Below are 24,691 nucleotides of genomic sequence, written 5' to 3' on the forward strand. Positions count from 1 at the left end.
TCAGTGGGGGCGGTCCCCTTGTTTATCGGAAACTAATTTGGCTGCACCCATGTGTTGGATGCACCCTCTGAGGATGACTGTTTTGCCTCTTTTTATGTTAGGCTTACGTGCTAACATCTGCGCAAACAAAATGTTAGTACGGCATAAAATTATTCTGTAAGGAAATTAATAAATGTCAGAGAAAGGTCTTAGAAAAATGCTTCCTACACAGGTTTTTCATAAATTATCATCATTTTCATAATTTTAGCGATTTAGTGACTGCGATATGGTGATGAAAAACGTCTCAAAGGCAAAAACTCGACACTCTTAGTGTTTATGCAACTGCGTTAAATAGAAGGATACGCCCTCATCAAATGAATACACATTTTTGATTTTGTATGCTCAGCACAAAATTGCTATTCATAACAGCTGTGCAAACAAAACAACTAAATGTCAGTCGGATACAAAATTGTTCTGTTGAGTCATTGATGATTGTCAGAGAAAAGGCTTGAAAACAATTTCTGATGCAGCTTTTTTGTATTTTTTTTCTTCGGTATCACTACAAAAGCCTCTATACCTGCAAAAGTTGGTCTCTGAGCTATTTATCCGACACATGGCCACCTGACAACAGGCTAAAAAACGCAAAAGTCTGAATATTGAAAGTCACAGATTTTGTACCACGCTAGACTAAAGTGAACGTTAATTCTTCACTGCTAACATCTTGACCATACGAAAAACAGCAAACAAATATTAGAGTATAACACAAAATTGACTAAAGAGCTTGACTCGTCCCTCGCCCTTTTCCAGTTCAAATTTCATGTCTTCACTCAAGATTATTCAAAAATATACTACTGAATAAATCATGCTCTTTTGTGGTTGGATATGGCCTATTATTAGTAAAAAAAAATGCATATTTAAGCAAATGTTACATATTTTTTGCCTAAATTAAGCATTTCCAAGCATAAAAATGCCTAAATGAACTAAAATGCAAATATAAGGCATTCAAAAAAACGCATTCAAACAGGTTGATGAGAGTATTCTACACTGGTCACTAGGTGTCAGTGGTGTTACTATAATGTTCCGTAAGACACACAAGGATCACACTTGATCGCTGGAACAACAGACTTTTATTGCAGGTTTGCATTATCTCACAAGCACAATAATCCCTAATAAAAATACGGGCTACATTTCCAGCCATTACTCACGCAAAACGGAAACTCAACTCTGAGCTGGGTTGTTGTGGCAACCTTGCAATCTGTACGCAAAGAAGAAACTTTCCCGTTTTGTTGTGTATACGTATCTTTAGTCATGGGATGCAGGCGGGTGGCAAACCTTTCTTGAGTTTTGGGAAAGATCATTGATCAGGTCACCTCTTGACAGGCAAACAACCCAAGTGAAACCAGAACGGGCTTTCAGGCTGCATTGTGCAAGTGAAAGAGACTATTCGACTCGTAAGACAAGCTAGTTGCTTAAAACCGGCCTAACGTATAGATACAGTATGTCTATCTTTTAGATATGTATCTGTAGCCACGACTGAATGCAATGATTACACTAACTGCTACAATAGCACAGGACTGTGGGTCCATTTTTATGGAGTCATCAATTGGTCCATCATCTACTGTATGTATGCAGTATGTAATAACGTTATATACTGTATTTTCAAGAGGATCTTGTCAAATTAAACTTTAGTATAGGATTCACATTTACATATTGTAGTCTTTTGGCACATCAACATCAGTGTTGTAATCTGAATTGTTTGCCAGGCATCTAAGCCGCACAGTTCACACGTGCGCGTGTGTGTGTGTGTTTGTGTGTGTGTGTGAGACACTTGACTTTCTGAATTTCACATGTTAAAATTTGACTTCTCAAAAGAAACCCCCGCTTTATTCATGTAAGATTAAGACTTTTTTAATTGGTCTTTTTCTTCCCCTCTCAAAAATATGACTTTTTTTTTAAATACACAAGTTTTTTTTTCTAAAATTGACTTTATTTTTTTTAATATGACGTTTTCTCAAATATACAGTACAAGTTTTCTAGAAAATATACAATGTTTTTCTCTAAAATAGAGTCTTTGCTATAAAATACACACTTTTTCCTTAAAATATACAAACTTTTTCCCCCAAATTTATCTGAACTCTGCTTTTCATGAAAATAACTTTTTCTTCTAAAATCTATATTTGTATTTCTCAAATATACTACAACTATAATACAAATATACTACTTCTGAAAATATGACTTTTTTCATTCCAAAATATACTACTTTTACTTTATACTACCTGCTTTGTTCGAAAACATACTACTTTTGCTCAAATATACTACTTTTTCTTGAAAATATACAACTTTTTTCTGAAAAATATACATTTTTCTTGAAAATATACAACTTGTTTCTCGAAAATATATTACAATGCTTTTTTTAAATTGAAAATACAGCTTTTGTCCGCAAAAACATACAAGATTTTCTCAAAAATATACTACTTTAATCTTGAAAATATACGTTTTATCAAATATATATATATATATATATATATATATATATATTTTTCTTTTCTTTTTTTTCTTGAAAAGTACAACCTTTTTTCAGAATTTTTTTTCTGGAAAATACGGTACTTCTTTCTCTGAAAAATATTTTTTTCTTAATTAAAAAAAAAATCAGAAATATAACTGTTTTTTTCTCAAAAAAATATTTCTTTCTTGAAATTATCTTACTGTTTTCTTAAAACTACTTTTTTAAAATCTAAAATAAAAAATGTTTTTGACTATTTTTTTTTTTTCCTGAAATATACAACTGTTTTCTACAATGGAGGGCAAACCTCCTAACCATCCTAAGTTTGACCATAATTGTACATGTTCTTTCTTGCCTTGCGGCACCACCCCTCTCTAATTTGGATGAGTAGTTTTCGCTGACAATCCACAGTGAATTGATAACCTACTGGTGACTTCATCCATCACTATTTCTTTTAACATTTTTTGTTTTTTTGTTCTAGCAACACGAAAGTTTCTCCGGGGTTCGTCCCACGACCACGTGTGGGGTTTTGTTATATCGGGACCTGCCTCCTCATTGGTTCATGTCTCACTAGTCCCGCCTCCTATTATTGGGTTTGTGGCGTGTGATTGGCTGGAGTGCAACCCAAAAGCAAGGTGGCCTGATGGCTCTGGTTTATGAATATTCATGTTTACGCCCCTGCAAATCTCATTGCATGCACGTGTCATGGCTGCAGAATGTGGACTGTGTGGTGATGTCATCCATAGAGTAGCGATCGTTCACACTTTTGTTACTTTAAAAAGGAAACTAAAAAAAAAGGTTATTATTGGATAGAGGCAATTTTGCGCCTGGTCGTCACTTTTGGAGCCGTTCCCTGTCACTGCACGCGCCATTCGTTGCTTGTGAGTGGGTGCTATTCACGGTCAACACGGATCGTCTGACAGTTTAAGTTGAAGAACCCGACAAACAGGTTGAGGGACAGCCTTGCAACATCACTCTATTTAAAGCTGTGGAGCAGGAAGTCCACAGCAAAAGAAGCAGCAGCTTTCAAGCGGAAAGTGACCACAGAATCACCACACAGATCACGGACGCTTTTTTATTCGTTTGTCGTTAAGGAAATCCAAAATGATGCGACATCTCCCCGAAACGACCAACCCAAAGAACTCTCTCTTCAACGCCATGAACCGCTTCATCGGCGCGGTGAACAACATGGACCAGACAGTCATGGTGCCCAGCCTGCTGCGGGACATGCCTCTGGGTGAGGAGGCCGAGCTGGGCTGCCCCAAGCAGCCGGATGTGGACGAGGCGGACATGTACAGCTACTACCAGCTGCTCAAGTCCATCCGGCGGGACATCGAGTGGGGGGTGAGGGTCTCCCCGGCCCTGGCCGCGACACCGCCGAGGTTCACCCGCATGAACTCCACCGCTTCCTTTGCCTCCTCCTTGTCCGCCTCCTCCGAGGAAGACGAAGAGGACGAGGAGGAGGAGGACCTGCAGAAGCAGTTCCAGTACCACCTAGCTGGGCTCCAGGGGGTGCTGAGCAAGCTGACCATGCAGGCCAACACCCTCACCAGGCGCTACAAGCAAGAGATTGGACTCTAAAACAGCCATTATTGTTATTTTTTTTTTAAATGCTGCTATTTGAAGGATATTGCAGGTGTTGTAAGATGTGTTGACACTGAATGCAAACTATTATTTTGCACTCCCGAAGCATTCAGTGTGATACGCAGGTGAAACATATTTAAAACGTTTTTTATTTAATGCATAATTTATTACCTCAGGCGTTTGTTTGGGATATCAAACTAGAGCTGTGGATGTTTAGGAATGATCTGCTGAAGACAAGGTGGCTCTGCGTGTGTGTGTGTGTGTGTGTGTGTGTGTGTGTGTGTGTGTGTGTGTGACCACGCAATACTCCCACTCATGACCCTTTATTGAAAAAGACACAAAAAGAAAGAAGGAAGGAGGCATCTGCTTCATGAAACAAGCTGCCAGTGATCTCCTCACGTTCCACACGAGCTGGTCAATGATTGGAATGAACTTGATTGTTCTCCTGGAGAATGATGACGGATTCCACGAGATCACTTTTTTCATGCATGTGCCTTGAGTGCTTTTCTTTGCATCACTTTTTCTACTGAAGTTCATTTGGAAATAAAACTTTTTGTATGAGCGCATTTTATTTGTGTTGACTTTTATTTTCATGCAAGGTATCAGGCCTCAAAAATGCAGCAAGCATTTTTGTAATATATTCTCAAGGGACAATACAAGAGAAAGTAAACTTGGATGTACTTTAGAGTAGTCAGTGTACCACTTGTATGGCAGTGGACATTTACTATGCACTCAAAATAACACAAGTGTTATTGTCGAAACAGCTGACAACCCAAGTGAGTAGCAAGATAATTGTGTCTTGCCTACAGTCGAGCATGTTGGCAGTAGTGTGCATGAGTGCTGACTGTACTGGTGAACTACGGTTCATTAAGTGGAAACATGAATTCAAACACGTGCTGTGTCATTGTGAAGCAGAGCATGAGTGCAATAGCCAACTGGTCAACTGGCAACCGGGGCAGCAAGGCTCAGCTGGTAGAGTGGTCGTCTCCCAACCCGCGATCGTATACAAGCGAAAGACTGTTTAACGCGGTAGCATGATTCTGTCGGCTGGCATAGCCATACAGGGCATGTCTACAGGGCTCTAATAATGGTATAAACCAGGGTCGTTCCGATCCACATTTTTTTTGGCTTCTGATCCATTTTGTTTAGTCTTGCCGATCCGATCCTGATCCTTTTTCCACAAGCTTTTGTTACAAACATTTGTGGAATTGAATATGGTTATGAAAATAGCTCTTCAAAGCATTAACAACAATATTGTTTGACTTTTGTAACAAACCTCTGTGAGTCAGGTCCCTAATCCAATAAAATATCCAATAAAAGTCCCTCAAATTAAAGATAAAATTGAAAAAAAATTGATGTGCAAAAGACTTGAATGGTAGAACTAATCATTTGACGTGGTTATAGATCAATTTGTGGTGTGATTTAGAATATATGATTTTTTTTAACAGACTCTCTAAGGGCCCTATGAAATCCGTTTTTTTTTTTTTTTCCCAAATTCCGTTAGTGAATAAAATGTCCATGTTACATTTATTGATGCAATACATCATTGGCCCATTTTGTCCAGTAATTGAGAAATGGATGTAGCTTGGCTAACCTTTCTAATGGGATACACCAACAGCAGTGCTTCTCAGTTCCAACACCGCATTCACATTTTGCCATAGCGCTGTCCTCGGATGAGTATTTAATCGTTTCATGATGTATTTCTGATGTCCTTCATGTGTTCTGCGTACAGTGTGACTTACTTGACTTGCATCACAGTCTAGGAACGGAACTCATAACCCAAGGACCACCTGTCTTAATCAGTTGAAATGACAGCCATTCAGAGATGTTTCCTTTTTTATCCACATTAATTTGTCACTCCATGTTTGTTTTCTTTCTCGTGGCAAAAATATGTTTTTATTACAGTGATTGTAGCGTGCTGACAGCCTGAAATGAATGGGGATGCTTCCCTCATTCGTTTTCATCGTGGTGATTATTAGCTATGGCAAACCGTGCTCAACTGGATGAGTGGATTCCAAATGGCTTACGGAACGCTAACTGTCACTTCAAGTTCACACGGCAACACCTTGTCACGTTTTTGCCTTGCTAAATTCCCTTTTGAGGTGTCATGCTGTGATCTATTTGGATGTATCATTCTGCCCGCATGTGTCCGCATTTGACCTCCCTCCTCGTCAGTTTAATCAGGCCCGTTTTGTCCAATCGACTCCCTGCCATCCCTTGTGTTCTCCCACCTGTGTCTTTGTTGTGCCATTAGCTCTGTTGTACTTAGTTAATTGCGTTCTTTCAATCATTGTCACAACCTGTGAGTCCGATTGTTCACGTCGCCATTGTCTGCTGCGCTAACCCCTGCAATCGTGTCCTTATCCGAGGCGGCTTTTATTTCCACCCCAAATGCACACCGTTTTTCTGGATACCCTGTTTGTCGCATTTGTTTCTGATTTGTAGCGCAACACGCAACAACCTAAATAGTCATACAACAAGATGTCACCATATTGCTCGATAGTTTAGCTCAGTGAGCATTTAAAGCATTGGTGTCCAAAAGGCAGCCCCCTCGGTCATTTGCAGCCCGCAGCTTGTTTTATATACAATGGAACCTTAGCTAGCATAATTAATTCACTCCAGAAGGTCCCACTCTTACCAAAATGGACGCTAACCAAATCAGTTTTTCCAAGAAGAAGTCATGGACAGTCGTCCCACATTTATTAAAGTTAATAAGTGAATTTACACAAAGTATTCAATATTAACAAATGTAATATTTTTGTAGTATGTCAGAGAAAACCTGTTTACGATCTCCTAAATATGGTTTTTAACATTATTAGAGCTTCCAAGACATGAAATCACACCCATATGGCCACATTTACATTTGCATTACCCAATATAGTAGAAGTTATCAGAGAAAATACGACATACTAGACATGGATAAGATAACTAGTTGCTGCTTCTTTGTTTCGTACGTCTAGTCTGCTTTGTGGATACTTTTTGCCAATTTAGTACCCTCGCGTCTCCGGCTAAGTTAGCCCAGCTAATTTCTGACCATCTAGCCGACTCTTCTGCAATTTGTTTGTTACCTGTTCTTGTTACCATGGTGTTTATCTCTGTTCTCTTTTCCCTACACCATCGCCTTGTGTTCATGGACTCTTTTTTGCATTTTTCTTTATTAAAAGACGAACTGCTCCAGGAGCTTCCCGTCTCTGCATCTGGGGTCCAAACCTTAATGCAATATCACAATATAGTAGACATAATAAGAGTAAAATGAGCCATTTAAGATGTAAATAAAACTGTTCTTGTGTGTCACAGTAAATGTGTTCCCTAGCATCACGTCTGGCCCGTGTCTCACCGATCACCGACACCTAGCGGACAATGTACAACACAGTACTACAGTCACAATTAGAATGCTTCTTCTGCCTTATTTTCGTTCATTTCGCCATTTTCATGCATGTCATGCATGTTAATTCCTGTCAAGAATACATACAATTTGCTGAAATATGCACATTTTTTACTAATAATAGGCAGTATTCAACCACAAAACAGTGATCATTGTTTGAAAAATCTTGTTTAAAAAACCCAGAGGGAGCGATGTTGGAACTGCGATGTAGCCAGGGACGACTGTAAATCCAATTAATCTGCTCCGGAAAGCCAAAAATGTTAACACAAAACTCGTTTTTATAGTTTTACATGCAGAAAACAATTTGAAATGCATATGAATTAATATAAATGATGAATGAAAGTGATAAATTAACATTTAAGGTTACTTTGCCTTCACTGAAGACGTGACTCTTGACATTACTGTTCCCAAAGACACATGTGGCGGCAAGATCAACACCTTCCTCTTCCACACCACCTTCCTGTTTTGTCACGGGTTACTGGTTAGTTAGTGTTGCTCACCTCAATAACCCAAAATGGAGCCAAAGAAATGTGAAAGTGCCAGCATTTGATAAAGAAGGTGAGAAACACTATTGAATTGAAGAAATATGACAAATCAAGTCAAAACGTCAATGCAAACTTTATTTATTTAGTACATTTGGTTGACCAAAGTGCTGCACAAACCATAGAGACAATAAGATGATAAATAAAATCAAGAAATAAATCAATAGATATGCTACAGCAACACATACACACATGAATGAATCCAATGGCAAATGATATTTCAGATGGTCAAGGAATCTAACTATGTACATTAAATAAATTTAGGACTAATATTTATGGTGTAAATCACAATATGGGGGAAACTTTATTTATTTTATTAACTGGAAGACACCTTTTATGTCAGTATGAAGTACATACACACTCTCATTCTCCAGGAAAAGTTCTGATAGTTTGTTGTAAAAGTCTGATCACCTAGTGAGCTACTCACACGTCATTAAAGTTAACATTTACAGGGTGTTTTATTGTTGTAGCATTTTAATATATGTGTTTAGCTTATTTCTACACTTGAAAAAAAATCATCTGCACAGACAATAAAGGCTTTATTGATGAGGACAGTTTGACTCTGGAACAGATGAATTCCATGTCTTATGGGAACAGTAGTTTGAAATGCAAGTTAATTGTTGTTACCGTTGCACTGTGTTTGATATTTTGACATATTTTAACAGCTGGGGAGTGTTTGATACATGTGCCGTTAACCTGAAAGAAGTCAAAAAGGGTGCAGCTCAGGTTCTGTTGTGCTCCAATATGCAACACACCCGTTGCCAAGCTGCCTCAAATGCAACACAACAAACAATGAGCGCAGCGCATGCAAAAAAAAGTTCTAAAGAAGTCTAAAACCCCTAAAAACTCAGACTGGAGCATAGTGACATTGAAGAGAGAGCAACAGTCCTCCAGACATTTCCAACAGACACACCCTGACATTTCATTCTTTTTTGCTCTGATTCTGGATGTTTTTTCACAGATGCCACAACTACTGTCATTTGGGACAAAGGTCACACGCCTAGCTGCATTTGGCTACAAAAGAGCCTCATCTGAAGATAACACCAGCAGGAAGTTAAGCAGATTTCACAAAAAGGCTGCATGCCAACTACTAAAAAAAAGCACCATATCAAGATTACCATAATTAGATACAACAGAATTGCATTGAGTGCTTCTGCTGCCATGGCATAATATAATCTATGTCATTATGCGTAACGATGCGGAACATAACCGCTTGAAAACGCAGCATCATTGTAACTATACGCTTTTTTGTGTCTTTTATTGTGTCTTGCTGGCTCGCCGTACAACCGGAAGTGGCATGCAGGCAAACACCCCAAACAAACCGAAGCAGATTTATTTGTCAATAAACACAGCGAATTGAAATGGAAAGTGAAGTTATAAAGCCCGGAACGAACGACTCGCGCTGTGTATTTTTTAACACCCGTTCAGAGGATCACAGATGCGTAAGTAGCTCACGTCGGTATACTTTGACAGTTAGCTTGTTAGCAACATGGCGCTACATCATGCATTGACAGTGGCACTACTAGCAGCACTAACAATTAATTGTCCTTAATTAATCATTATTTGATCAAGTAAGAGATCCCCCTTATAATATTATCGGCGCATGTAAAACATGCCTCAAAAGCTAGCATCATATGCTAGCTGCCACCGATGCTAACATTAGCCTCTAAGTAAAACAAACGGAGTAGCTTCATCTTGTTACCGGCTCATCTTTCGCTGGCAACACGTTTCCCCCCTCCGGGCTTTGAGCGACTTTATTTGTTTTGGCAGGAAAAGCGCTTGGAAAGCGTCAATATCTCCTTATCTTCTTAGAAAGATAAAATAAGTCAACTCAGCAGTGTATTGAATGGGGGAAACGTGTGGACACAATGCAGGAAGCATTAATACACACGTTGCTTTATTTGTCCACAGTTAGACCCTATAGTAACTTTCTGGTTATCTGCAAAATACAAAGTCCTCACATTAAGAGAGTAAAAAAAAATGTAGATGCCATGCAGATCCATACCAAGTTATCAACAGGTAAAACTGGTCGCTATCTTGGGTTTGTGCATGCGTGTTTACAACCTGTATAACAAAAACAAAATTCATATCTCATTGAATGTTTTTTCTTATATAGTTGCTTATCTAACCAACTGCAGAGAGTACTAGATATTGACAGAGGGTGGCCTATTTTTCCTCCCACATGACTATAAATGACAATTTATAGTAATTGAGGCTCTCCCAACTGGTTGTGGTCAAATTGCTTTGGAAGATGTGCAAGCATACATGTAGTACAGATATCCTGAAAGCTTGGTGTCCAAACGTTTTTCCCTATTTGGATTTATTTTGTGCATTAACGATGCTAAAACCAATCCAATGTAGGTCAATGTATGCCAAGCTATCTGAATAAAACATATATATTGCATGTGACAAAGCAAATAGTTACTAGTATAACATCTAATAATACTTTATATTACATTAATAATGAATTAATTTAATTTTCAGAGCAAATTAAAAAATGAGCCGTGGACCGAAAATGGCCCCCGGGCTTCACTTTGGAAATGACTGGCTTACACAAACGCATACAGTCATTTGAAAAATCCAATGGGGTCTTAATTAGGGGAATTTGTACGAAAGCATTTTTATAATAGTACAGTAGATCCCTTTATTTTTGACACACGACTCGTTCCTCTCCCTCCAGACCCTGCTGCTAGCTGGACATTGATGTTCTCCTCCGATTTCCGATCAACATTTGCAATAAAAGTGCCTGTTGTAATGATTAGATTAAATTCAGCTCCAGGAACGTACCCTTCTTTCATTTGCCATCGTTCACTTGCGACACAATACAGATTTAAGCGCTACATATTCCTCACACGCTTATTAAATGTATTTTAAAGTATTTAATCTATAAGTACTCACCCCCAATGAATGATAATGTAAGATGAGTGATCTGAATCACAGTGTTGCCTGTAGCATGGTGGTCAGGCCAAGGGTGTAACTTTGGGTATACTACTGGGGGGGTTAAAAATCTCTGCCTGTTTATTGATTGAATCATTAACTTTTTTTAAAGGAGTCAGGGTAATTTGGCGTGCCTGTATTAGAAATGCACTGATACTTTTACTGTGATGAGGCAGTGCCTCCTTGGTCATTTCCTTCTCTTTGGTCACCTGTTCAGCAATCACATTCTTGAACCTGCTTAGTTAATGTTCAAATGGTATCAGCCCGATTAAAAATGACAAGTGACGTCAAAGCAGAATTTAAGGAAATACATTCAGGCATTTCCCCAAAACTTGTCACGATTCACGACATGAAGTCGCTCTACACTTCTCTCCCCTTCTCTGTCACTGTCACCCGCTGTGTGCTCCCCAGCCGCCCTGCAGCAGCGAGAGTCAGGACTGGCACGTAACTTGGGTTCACCTCGCTGCAAATTTTGAGGCTGGATTGAGCGTTGAAGCTAGTGATTTCGTAGCCAAACACATTTTAGCGTTTCACAACTGAGCACACAACATTGGTGCATTCACGGACCTCAGAACAAAGTACGAAATCGTAATGGTTGACGGAAAAACATTATCAGTGAAAGCATAAGGACAAACATGGAAAATTTTTTGGCTTTGTAGTGGTTCACGTATGCTGTACATTTTACCCGTGTTATCACATAATTATAAATTATTACACTGATGGTGAATAAGATGCCCAAAAAATGCCCATTTTTGGAGGGAAAAAAAGACCAGAAATGAATTTGTGGGTCTGAATCGCAAATATGCGGGGATCGACCATATTAAATAATTTGCAATTTTTTATAATATTTACTAGGGATGCTCTGATCGATCGGCCACCGATCAGTATGGGCCAATTTTGGTGAAAAATGACGTGATTGGCATATGCCAATAAATGCCTTTCAACACCGATCACGTGTGGCTAGCACGATTGCAGCACGCAGCGATCCCTTTGTAGTGTAGTGTCTTGCTCTAACTAACTTTGGGCAGCATCGTCCTCCCACTTTCCTTCACAGTGCGCAGGCGTGCCAAAAGAAAAACAATCATGTCTTCCGCGTGGAACCTAACTGCCAACACATGCCACGAAAACTATCTTGCAGGGGTAGCATGTTAAAAAGATTTAATACGGCATTCGAAGAGCAAACACGCGGTGAGTTTTCGAGGCTCACGGTGTGATCATCAAACGGCAGCTGAAGCAGCCATGTGGCCAACACTCGCCCATATGTGTGTGACAGTCAGAAGGCTAAGCTATTAACCCGAAAAATAATTGAATTCATCGGACGAGATGACCAGCCTTTCTCAGCGGTGGAAGAAACCTTTCGCCAAGTGCTCTCTCACTTACCTGGAAGTCCTGCTAGACCTCCACAAATGTACTCTCACATCCAAAGTCTTCTTAAAGAAGGCGTCTCATCCTCTCTAAGCTTCACGCGTGGTATACAGTCATGGAAAAAATGATTAGACCACCCAGTTTCTTGTTCATTTGAATGCCTGATACAACTAAAGGTACATTTGTTTGGACAAATATAACAGTGACAACAAAAGTAGCTCATAAGAGTTTTTTGGCAGTACAATGCTATAGCTATTCATGTAAGAATTGTAAGAAGGATTCATTTTAGTTGTCAAGAAAACCATGGAAGTTGCTAGCTCTTAAATGAAACCCCATTTTAACATTGTAGTGGAACCACCTGTTATTTTGGGCTCAGCGTCCGTTAGAGCCGAGGCTAAATACCTCATTTGTGGCAAATGGCATTTCTTTTTTAACTCGCCCTGGGCGTATTTTTGCGGAGGTCAAAACTGTTGCCTTGCGATAGAGTGCTAGTGGATGTGTGCAAAAGGCCATGATGTCGTACAGGTGATTGTGCTGACACTCCTACTTTAAATGCAGCAGTGCCACTGGCGCATAGCAGTTGTGGGTTGACATGCATATTTTTCATTCTCTTCATTCATTCCTTGGCTTGTGTGCGCTGAACATTCTTGCTTGCGTCCTGAGTAGCTATCAGATTAGTTTCGGGCTGAATATGATGACGTGAAAATGGGTCACGTCAGCACTCGTATTGCAATCGATTTGCATTCTATGGACAAGCATCCTCCTCAATTGCAACCACAATGGTTGTGATCACAACAGCGCAAGCTTGCACACTTTATTTATAGTGAGAACCTCATAATAACTAATTGCCTCTCATTTCCAGGTGGTGATATTAACAGTAAAAAGAGCCACGGGAACTTTCTCTCTGGCCGGATGGTGAATATTACTTTAAATGACCTCTCATAGTCGATGATTATTATTGCTATTTGTGAAACTGTGACCCCTATTTTAGTTATTTTAATTAGCAGTATTCATTAAGAAAATGCTTTTATGTGATTTGTTCACTGGCCTCAACAGAAGCACCGTCCGTATCAGAATTCTACCTTGACAAAGATAGGAATTCTCAGTTTTATTATTTAACTGTCTGCATTGGTATAGAACAGGTGTGTCCAAACCTTTTCCACTGAGGGCTGCATACTGAAAATGAAATGATGTGGGGGGCCACTGTGATATTTGTGTGTATCTTATAATTTTGAAAAAACACTTTAACGAATACTGTATATATAACATACATATTTAAAGAAAATGTTCATCCATTCATTTTCCATGCCGCTTAATCCTCATTAGAGTGTATGCTGGAGCCTATCCCGGCTAACTTTGGCCGAGTGGAGTGGTCGCCAGCCAATCGCAGGAAAGGACAAATTTTTATTTTATTATTAGTTGGTAGTATCAACATTTCAGCTTCTTCTCTTTACATTTTGCCTTTTTGCTCTGTTTTCCCCATTTTTTTGAGTTTTGTTTGGGGTTAATTTTATTTCTACAATGTGCCGTGGGCTGCAAATGGCCCTCTGGCCGCACTTTGGACACCCCTGGTATAGAACTTCACGGCATCACACTGAGAGGTAGTTCTTATTGTTTATTTTACAAAAAAATGGTCACATTTTTAACATAATAAACATAACCTTATCATACATACATAGAGTATGTCGTATTTCTCATGCCTTTTTAGAGTTGATCTATTTTAGATATAAAATAAATACAAATGTTTCAATGAAAAGCACGTATGGTTTCATACTATTTAAAATTGTATTAGTTACATTATTTTTGAAAGCAACACCAACATACGAAGCAAAAACTAAAATAAATTGGACGTACATGCATACATTTTCATATTTTTATCTACTGATTTACTTAATGAAAAAGGCAATGCATCTTTGATTTATTTCATTAAATTTAGTGAATGTGAGTTGAATGGTTGTTTGTCTATATGTGCCCTGCCATTGGCTGGCCACCAGTCCAGGGTGTACCCCGCCTGTCGCCCGAATTCAGTTGGGATAGGCTCCAGCATGCCCCCGCGACTCTAGTGAGGATAAGCGGTATAGAAAATGGATGTATGGATGGAAATTTTGTTAGTTTATTTTGACCAAAAGCACCAACAAAGATGAGGAAAAAAAATCTTGTTTTGCTTGTGTTGAGGTCAGAAAAATGTGATTACTTCACTGCTGAGAAGGAATGTGACAAAGACATTTATAAATGTGTAGAAACTATTTTCAGAAGGACCACTCTTTACTACATACCACACATTTTTTTCCTTTTTTATCCTCACTGTATGAAAATGTGCACATTTGAAATGTACAGAATATTTTTCATACTGCTTTTACAGTGTGTTTCATTAGATTGTGCAGGTGTGTATGTGGCTTGTATGTGTCACTCTAACAGAATAATAACTTAGAGAAGCAGTAGGCAAATGTAAATAAAGCATTTATTCCACATGTTGCTTATGACTAACAAGTAATATTGTGTTCATGCTGTCATGTCCTCTCTTCATAGCATCTTCATGCTCTTTGTGATCTGGCTTCTTCGGCGCTACCACTCATTGGCGCAGGTAAATTTGACACCTTGTCCGGTCTGCTTTTTCATTTTTCTTATTTTAAGTTTCTGTTTTGTCCTCGGTTGCGCAGCAGATGTGCTCAATTAGTGCTGACAAATGTTTGGCCTGATTGAAGGCCAGTTAAAGGAGGAGATTAATCACACCTGTGGGGTTAATTGACTCGTCCGTTGCTCTGAGATAATAACCTGTAGCCCTCCCCTGTCTTTCTCCAATGCGGTGTTTCCCGTTCGACGTAGAAATGCATGTGTGTTAAATTGACTTGATGAGATCATGTACTTTCTTTAACTAGTGGCTAGCGGTGCCACCCACAGAGAATATCGGGCTTTGGTGTTGCCGTTGTTTGATCTGTGGGTTGTTGCGTATTTCAATAGCAATGGAATGTAACGGCCACCTATAATACATTTTTATTTTACGTGTCTTTTTATTCTTGCTTATTACTGTTAGTGAAGTGCATTTGGAGGCGGAACTAATGCTCAAGCAAAGTTACATCAGTTGAGGTTTGCTCTTGCTGCACTTCTGTAAGACCATGCAGATGTGTAGTTTGGTTGTCGTATCTTTTCAACACTCATGTTTCTTATGTTTCCATTTGGTTGCATTGAAATGTCACATGTGAATGTAAATCTCATGAAGGCCTCATTTTTTCGACGATTGTTCAAAAAATGTAAGTCATGTTTCTTATTTTTAGATGTGTAGTTTTTTTTTTAAATACACAATGTTGTCCTCTGTGGTGATAGTTGGATCTTTTCTAAACAAATTGCAAAAAGCTTAAAGTTAATTTGCGATGCGGTGTACAGTCATCCCTCGTTTATCACTGTTAATTGGTTCTAGACCCAACCGTATAAGTGAATTTTCACGAAGTTGGATTCACTATTAATAAATGGAATATTTTTGTAGTTAGAGCAGGGGTCGGGAATTTTTATCGTGTTAAGACATGTCTGAGGGCCAGATGCAGTCATCAATAGAGCCATGTCTGGCTCCCGAGCTGTAGGTTCCCTACCCCTCAGTTAGAGCATAGAAAACATGTTTATGACTTTTTTTTGGCATTATTACAGCCTTTAGATATGAAATAACACCCCTATAGTCATCTCTACACTTGTATTACCCAATATAGTAGACATAATGGTAGTAAATAAGCCATTTTAGACATAAGAAAAGATTTGACAGCGTACCCCCTGGTGGCTGTCATCTCATCAATGTAACGTTACTAACATGGAGAGACCAGTGTAGAATACTACTCTACTGCCACGGTTCAGGAAAGACTCACGATGTACTTTAATGGCTTTATTAATACAAGCAGAGAACAGTTGCTGTTGGCCACTCTCTTCACTGCTAACCTGGTAGCACTCAGCTAACAGTCGACTCTAGCTACTAGCTAATGTCCCGCACGTCACTTTCCAGACACCGCTTCTTAAAGGCGCACACAACAAGTCACAGATAATGTATCATGTCTTTTGAATTCCTTGTCTTTGTATTTTCCGTTCATTTAGCCATTTTTATGCTTGAAAATGCTTAATTTAGCCCATGAAAATGTACAATTTGCTTAAATATGCATTTTTTGTTTTTACTAATAATAGACCATATTCAACCACGAAAGAGCGATCATTTATTAATTAATACATTTTTGAGAAAACGCGATAGAGTGAAGCCGCAATGTTCAAACCGCGATGTAGGAAGAGACGAACGACTGTATATACGTAAAATGTTAAATTTATCCTGGAAAGACGAAAAACGAGGAAGCACTAATCAACAGAGCACTCTTGATCAACATTATGAAAAGGAAAAACATCTCACAACATCTGTGTGGCACACAATCCACACAGCTGGTTTCAAACTCAGCACATATTATTTCTTCCAGGAGGTGTCGACTCAAGAGGCAGTGTTTTTCAAAGACTAACAGAGACACGACGACAGTTATTGGAGCGAAGGTCACCATTTAATGATGTGTTGAATATTTTGTAAGTTTCCCATCGGTTGCGTGTGTCGCCAGGTTGCCACCAGCATGTTTGTACGTGGAGTGAGTCCAGCAGGTTTGTCAGGTTGAGCCGCTCTCCAAAAGTTATCCTCATAATCTGCGGTAAAATGACAGCTTTAGCATGGAGCTCAGGATGGATCCTCTTACCTTCGGACTAGGTCGCCGCCAGTCACCGTCTCCTCCTCCTCATCCTCCCTCCCCCCACCTACCTCCATCTCCTTGCAAAGGTTATCCGTCAGTCAATAGTCTTTAGTGCTTTCCCTGCATGGCCCTGCTGAGCTCGTTTCCTTCCTCCCCCCAACCCCCTCATCCCGCAGCCTTGGCGAAGGTCGGCGTCTGACACGTATTGATGAAAGGTTGTGTTTATTTGCACCTCTTTTTCCCGTGCCTGCTTCCTACAAAAGGCTGCTTTAAAGCTGTTGATTATTGCAATCACACAACCAAATGAGTTCAGCGTACGGCGGAGAGGGAATGACAACATATCCTGTTTTTCTGTTCTTCTCCATCGTGTGTCTTGTGTGTCTCCCTTTTTTCCCTTGCCAAATTCTTAGGGGACCGGAAGCCCCCGAGCTCGGGGGTCGGCTGTGTCTCCCCTTTCAACTCCTGCCAATTGGTAATCTATTTAGAGTGCCAGATAACAGCACGGGTCCCCGAGTATTGTGCTGTAATTAGGTTTGCTCTGATTGGTCTTTGGAAAGCGGTGTTGACAGAGGGGACGGCACGTCTCGCAACCGACATACAGTACATAGGGGACTCATTTATTTGTCATTTGTTTTGTCACAGAAGATGATTCTCAGCTTGACTGTGGCGGCCTTCTTTGACAGCCTAGCATATGTCATGGTCAGTTTCTCTTGTCTTTTTTTAAAAATAAACACACATAATTGCTTCTGGTTTCCTCCCCTTACACACTTTAATGTTTTTTTCCCCCCCTACTCTTTAGAGTGAGTCCCACCCAGATGGAACTCTCTGTGACTTCCAGGCCTGGTGGCTAACATATTTTGGTAAGATTAACTCATAAAGCTCAATACAAAATACAAACAAATTAACCACAGGAATATGGAAATAGTTCCAGGATCAAACCATGGCCATAATAAAACCTTGACATTTTTGCATCTTAAACTGTCATGCAAGTGTAAAAATAAGTTAACTGCCTTTAATCATGAGATGTAAAAACAATCAGATATCTTAAGTCCACAGGTGATGATGTGTGACAAACATCAATTTGGAATTTTACGTATTTTTTCCCATAGAACATAGTGGAAAGAGAAGTAATCTGTTCTAGGGTCAATCTGTCGCAATTATAAAACCTTAATTAACTGTACAGGTTTCAAAGCAACATTTTAACACCCTCAGGTGTCATGCAAGTGTAAACGTAAGTTAACAGTCCTTAATAACAACACATCAAAACAATAAATTCTCATAAAAGTCAGCTTTTGGCGACGTGCAACAAATTAACATTTTTCCTCATAGAAAATAATGTAAATACAAATCTGTTTCAGGGTCAAACTGTTGCCATCATTTCAACACACTAAGGTGTCCTGCAAGTGTAAAAATAAACCCTTAATATGCAACCTTTGATGATGTGCGATGAACATCAATGTGGTCATTCGTTGGATGAGTCTTATATTGCGCAGATAGTTTAGAGGGATATGGTACTAAGCAGCCACGACGCTGATGTGTGTACTGTTTTTCTGTGGCAACACAAAAAAAATAATCAAAGCAGTAATGTCAGCAAAGATGTTAGCAGCAACACAACAGAAGTGGCCAACAGGCTAGTAAACCGATATTAAAGTATATCCATTGTTGCTAAGAACAACAACAACAACAACAACAATTGGTTTTAAGCATTCAAGTTTTTGAAGTTTTATGCAAGGATTTGAGCAGAAGTCTGTCAAGCATGGTGGTGGTAGCGTCATGGTCTGGGGCTGCACGACTGCTGCTGGTACTGGGAGCTGCAGTTCATTGAGGGGAAACGTGAATTCCAGCATGTACAGCGACATTGTAAAGTATCATAAGGATGTGATGTGGTCAAGTTACAACTGTAATTGTATACCAAGTGGACCAAAATATGACAACACATCGTTACTAACGCCTGAAAATGGATGAAAGTATTTTCACCTTTTGTGGATTCCACTCTCCTGGGAGGACTTTCTTTTAGACTTTGGCGCGTGTCTGTGGGAACTTTTACTCAGTTTATTCTGCCCCGCAGTCATGCTTGGAACTGAACAGGGGCCTTCCTAGAAGTGTTCCCACAAAGTTGGAAGCAAGGGCCTCGATGCACGTGTCCAGAAGGTGTTATTGCGCACACTTAAAAAGAACGCTCTTAAGTGAATAGGAAAGATTCCCCGACAGACGGGACATGCCATCACACATGTTGACGTCACTCTGGCAAGTGCTCAAAACTCTCTCATGGGGTTTTGGGTATTTTCAGTTTAATTTCTGCCTGGGTAGATGTAAAGAGTCAAAATAGGGAGACATTTGGGGGTTTTCTGCCATAGAGAGACACCTGTTAAGTGATGCTGATTCCAATTTGTTAGCATTTTAAAACCGATTTTCCCCAATTGGAAATAATGTAATATGCTTTAGTCTGTTCCAATCTCAAACCGTCACCATAGTATATATACTTTAACTATAGGCAATGTTGTAAGTAATATTTTACTTCTTTTTCTTTTTTCCCTACATGATAGAAGAAAATAGAAAGCAGGAAGTCCATACTCAAACGCAAAAGTGAAAACATATTTTTCTCAGCTGTCACACAAGTGTGAAACGAAGTTAGCTACAAAAACAAGTGCTCACCTTTTGAAGATATGTAAAGATGTGGATGGAGAGTTACAGGAGGGTGTTTGCAGAGTGATACTTTCACCCGGTGGCATTTTATAGGTATTGCTCCAAGTAATTTAAATCAATCAGCAATGTTGTGTCATTCATAATAAATAAATATGTGTGTTTATGTTAGCATCTGCCTCGCTTACAGTGTACTGGCTAAGCAGCCAGACCCTTTATTTTGCTGCTGTCCATTTCCGGTTCTGTGGTTATCATCACACTTTTTCGCTTTGCCATCTCCGGTACCCTTCTATGGTAACATCACACAAACACAAAAAAGCCAGAGAAAAAGCAAAATGTACATTGAAAATATAGGCTTCAGAAATGTTCTTGTCACAAATGATGATTTGAACTCCAAATTTGGGTTGTTCCACTGTATGATGTTTCATTTATCAACAAGTGGTGCATTCAATTCAGGCCTTCTCAAACCAAAAGCAGCAGATATTTGCATAAAGCTGCCTGTAAAGCAGCCCTTGGGGCGATGATGCAGCACTCTGCTACGACTCAGCACTCCTCACCCTGAATGCCACACCCACTGGCATGCTGACATAACACATGGGAGTGAAACAGTGTGGCGTTACTGGCCATCAGCCAAGTGGCTTCCAAAGCAGATACCAAAGCGCATAATCACCCTTTGAATGCTGGCGTCCACCTCGTCGGGAGAGATCATTTTCTTCCAATGACACACTGACACCAGCATTCCATTTGCATTATTCCAGGGCCTCACAAAAGTGAATACACCCTTCACATTTCACCAAGCATTTTATTTAATCTTCACAAGGGACAATGCTAGAGAAATGAAAGGTGTATATACTTCAGAGTAGTCCGTGTACAGCATGTTTAGCAGTATAGATGGACTATCCGCTGAAAATATAGCAGTACAACCATTATTGTAGTGAGTAGCAAGATAATTGTGTCTTGCCTACAGTCACGCGTCATGATCTGGGACTGCATGACTGCTGCCCTCACTGGTGCGGTTCATCATTGAGCTCCATGATGACGTCAATGGTGGAGCTGGTGGATTTTGCCAGCGGCACTCTTGTAGCCTTACCATTACCATGCTCGATACAATTATCTTGGTACTCACTTGTGTATATGCAAAATGTGAATGTCATCACGGATCTTAACGATGAACAGTAGCTCTCCAGTGCGGCAGGACTCATGCAGCCCCAGACCATGACGACGCCACTATGCTTGATTGTAGGCAAGACACAAATATCTTGCTACCCACTTGTGTTGCCAGCTATTGAGACAATAGTTGTGTATTGACTTATTTTCACGGTGATAGTAATTCTGTACTGTGATACAAGCTGTACACTGAATACTTTTAAATATATTAAATAAATATATTAAGTTTACTTTCTATGGTATTATCCCTTGAAGACATACTGTAATAAATATAGCTGTGAAATGTGGGGGTGTACTCACTTTTGTGGGATAGCCTACTGTATTCCTCCTGCAATTTGTTAAAGCTGGTTTCGTCCGCAATTATGCGGCCACCTTAGCCCCAGATTAGCATTGGGATTCTTAGTTAAGGCTTGCTGCTAATACAACAACGCTGCTCTTCTTTTTTTATTGCTCTCACAGGCCAACACTCACACTGAGGCGGATGCAGGGGTAATGGGCGTTGAGTTAGTGCTGCAGGGTTGCTGCGAGTCAGCTCGCTTTATCACGAGCATCCTCACGCTGGGGACAAACGGCTGTACATAAACCTGAACAGGCACTTTGTTCTGCGGCGTCAAGCCTGGTGGGAGCCGCTGCCACCGCTGCTGCTGCACGGCGCGTTTAAATTCCCGCCAATAAAATGTTATGAAATGTGTTGGAAGGTGCGCCAGTTAAAGCAAATATCTGCTCGAGTTGTGGTTATGTAAGATGCGTTTTTGCTTGTCCTGGGGAGGGTGATTTGTTGTGAAAGATGACAAAGACAGCCGGCCTCTTTCCTTTCTTAGTCAGCGCATGCCATTCCGGCTTTTGTTTTGTGCGTGCGTGCGTGCGTGTGTGTGTGTGTGTGTGAAGCTCTGGGAATTCATCATTGTGACGAGCGTCCTTGCCTGTCTTGTCAAGAAAAACACACACAAACAAGAAAGAAGGTAAAAGAAGGGGGGGACGCTTTGTTTCAGGTTTCCTTTTGTGTCTTGCATTCCACCATGCTGGGATCCCACTGCCGCTGTCTCTCCTCTTTGCACCCCCCACCCTCTCCCGCTCCCCTGCTCCCTCGCGCCCCCACGCCGCCGTTATCTCCCTGTATTTTACTGTTGGTATGATGTTCTTTTTTTGAAATGCAGCGTTACTTTTACGCTTTTACTTTTATGTGATGGGACACACACCTTTCAAAAAGTTCAACATTTGTCTCTTTAGACCAGGGAGTATTTTCCCAAAGGTCTTGGGGATCACCAACTCTGGCAAAATTGAGACGAGCATTAATGTTCTTTTTGTTCAGAAGTAGTTTTTGCCTTGTTTTTTGTCTTGGAACACGTTTTTGCCCAGTGTCTTTCTTATGTTTCTTTAACTGAGGCAAGTGAGGCCTGCAGTTCTTTGGATGTTGTTGTGTGATCTTTTGTGACTTCTTGGATGAGTCGTCGTTACGCTCTTAGGGTCATTTTTGTTGGCTGGCCACTCCTGGGAAGGTTCACCACTGTTCTGTGTTTTCGCCATTTGGGCATAATGGCTCTCACTGTGGTTCGCTGGAGTTCTAAAGCTTTAGAAATGGCTTTATAACCTTTTCCAGACTGATAGATGTCAGTTAATCTCAGTTAACCCTTTAGGTTAGTTTTTTTCAGTTTTGACATTACAGTTTCAAAATGTTGTTGCTTGAAAATGGTTAGAGACAATACTGTAAATTAGAAAAATATGACACAAAGTTTGTGATGGGAGTAAATTTACTCATCTAATATACATATTATGACGTCACCAGGCTCAGAATTTGTCAGATCCCTGTCTCCACGATACCAGCTCACCAACAAGCTCATCAAAATGTCTGATCCACTTGTGATACTCTTCCTCATCACTAAAGCAAACCCAGCCATCATCATCGTCATTTACAGTCGGACCTTGAACACCACTGCTGCCTCAGCGGCTATTATTACTGCTATTATTTCATAGATAGATATAAAGTGTCTAGCTGTCTATCTGTTATGCCTGTGAATATTAATTCTTCCAGGTCATTGTATTCTCAGGTCATATCTATCTATTAGCAGTGTATTTTTTGCAGAGGAGTCTCCCATGGCTCGTACCTCGTTTGCTGCTATTTCCGGGTTTTTTTACATTTCCACAACCCCCTCACCATTAGCGGTGTGTTGACAACCCACCACGTCCCCTCCTGCCCTGCCCTACATGAGGCCATCATATGAGGCACCACCAGAAATGGCTTTTATGCGACTTTGGCACTTAAAGGGTTAAGTTATTTTTTTAAGGGACAAAATGGATACATATGTGTGTGTGTGTGTGTGCACACGCGTGTTTGGTGCAAGGAGCTTTGTTGCATTTTTTGTTGTTGTCTCTGCAGATTGGAGTGCCTTGGCCTGGGTTTGCCTCATCACGCTCAACCTGTACTTTAACCTGGTCCGGGAGATGAGCACAAGCAAATATGAAACGTGAGTAAGGTTCACTCTGTCAGTCATCTGCACAAACACCATGCGTCTGCCACGGTGTCCTCACCCGAACTTCTGTTTTTTTCCCCCAGCATGTTAAAAGGCTAAGATCAAAGGTGATTGTTTGTTGGCAGGATTATGCAAAAACAACACATTTTGGCGCAGACACAGGTTTCAATGGACTGTCCACTGTCTCCCTGGGTGCCAGTGGTAGAAGAGTCCAGTCTACCATACAGTAAACCTATAGCCCCTGGGACAGATTTTGGACACCCCTGTCTTACACCATCTTTGGTGTACCTCCTTGTCCCAAATATTTTGATTAATGTTATGAAGTTGGGCTTGTGTAGCCCGACTGGTCTGCCACTGCGTATGCCCGGGCCTCGAACCAGGGTCCACAGATGAGAGTTGGGCAGTGCTAGCCTAGTGCGGCTCTTTAAAGCAACAGGGAGTGAGGTTTACCAACGTACTTTTGTGCAGCCACACTGGCTGGCACCCGTTACACTTGTTATGTTGTGGTTTCCTACGATTTCATGTGGCATTATGTGTTAAATGGAGGACACCAGGTATTTTAAAGTAAGGCCGTTCATTGCCATATACTGCCTTATACTTGTCAGACTGCACACTGCTGATTGCAGAAAGAGCTTACTTGCCACAACGTGGTTGGAAAAAACAATACAGCACTCTGTAATTTGTTATTTAGTTTGAGGGATTTATTTTGTCTTTTCACTCACAATGAGAGCATCCCCCCCATGAATAAATAATTGTGCATGCTGGTCATTTTACATCAACCTCCGTGTACGGTTATGGTTTGCATTATTGAGTAAGGCAATGTTGCTTATGATGTGTTTTTCTAAGATTCTATATTAAGGTATGATTTACAGTATGGCTGACGTTTTATGCAGCTTTACAATAAAAGGCTGTTCTTTCCTGGTCACGTTGCATATTGTTGGAACATTGTGACATACGCCACTATTTTTCACATTTATTTTGTTAACAGTATGACCTTGACAACGGCGAAGGGTTTTGTGCTATTATAGTTTTGTGGTTCACGTCCGTATTGCTGCTCTTTCCGCCTCCCATCACCGTACAGGAGAAGGCGGGAAGCTGGGCTAGCTATGTAAAAAAGAATGGCACACCCCCGCGCTGATGTCTGTGTAATTGGGACAGCCTTGAACGGCGTTGCGGCTCATTAAAAACGCTGATGCTCAGGCGCTATTCAAATTCACCCGCTGGGGTGCCATATTGCTGGCGTTGATAAGTTCTGCATAAACAAGCAAGGCGGCGGAATAACAGAATAGCTTCTCGGCTTATGTGTCTTATTTTGCGGTGGGTACTTCTGCAGGACTGTGTGTGCGTGTGCGTGTCTATGCATGTGTGCGTTCGTCCTGCCAAAGCATGTGTTTCCCCGCAGAGCTCTGACA

The 24,691-nt window shown here is 40.4% G+C and overlaps 2 protein-coding genes across 4 annotated transcripts in view; both read left to right on the top strand.

The window, feature by feature from the left end:
• The first annotated feature begins 3,046 nt into the window (after positions 1 to 3,046).
• On the top strand, positions 3,047 to 4,632 carry LOC129187668 (mid1-interacting protein 1-B-like). Its single transcript, XM_054787254.1, has one exon. It carries the CDS (start codon positions 3,587 to 3,589, stop codon positions 4,061 to 4,063), a length of 477 nt encoding a protein of 158 aa, XP_054643229.1. The 5' UTR covers positions 3,047 to 3,586; the 3' UTR covers positions 4,064 to 4,632.
• Positions 4,633 to 9,285: 4,653 nt separating this feature from the next.
• Positions 9,286 to 24,691, top strand: part of si:dkey-100n23.5 (cyclic AMP receptor-like protein A) — an 86,365-nt gene continuing 70,959 nt past the window's right edge. For 2 of the 3 annotated variants that reach the window (XM_054786711.1, XM_054786712.1), the window contains exons 1-6: positions 9,286 to 9,435; positions 13,158 to 13,210; positions 14,825 to 14,879; positions 17,641 to 17,697; positions 17,798 to 17,858; positions 23,186 to 23,273. In XM_054786711.1, coding sequence (XP_054642686.1) covers positions 9,355 to 9,435; positions 13,158 to 13,210; positions 14,825 to 14,879; positions 17,641 to 17,697; positions 17,798 to 17,858; positions 23,186 to 23,273 — 395 coding nt within the window. In that variant the 5' untranslated portion in view covers positions 9,286 to 9,354. The remainder of the gene's footprint in view (positions 9,436 to 13,157; positions 13,211 to 14,824; positions 14,880 to 17,640; positions 17,698 to 17,797; positions 17,859 to 23,185; positions 23,274 to 24,691) is intronic. The other variant, XM_054786713.1, reaches the window with a different exon arrangement.

The sequence above is a fragment of the Dunckerocampus dactyliophorus genome, chromosome 9 (assembly GCF_027744805.1).
Source record: "Dunckerocampus dactyliophorus isolate RoL2022-P2 chromosome 9, RoL_Ddac_1.1, whole genome shotgun sequence".
Taxonomy (NCBI): Eukaryota; Metazoa; Chordata; class Actinopteri; order Syngnathiformes; family Syngnathidae; genus Dunckerocampus; species Dunckerocampus dactyliophorus.

Coding starts and splice junctions, on each gene's coding strand:
- LOC129187668 (XM_054787254.1), top strand. CDS start 3,587: ATGATGCGACATCTCCCCGAAACGACCAACCCAAAGAACTCTCTCTTC.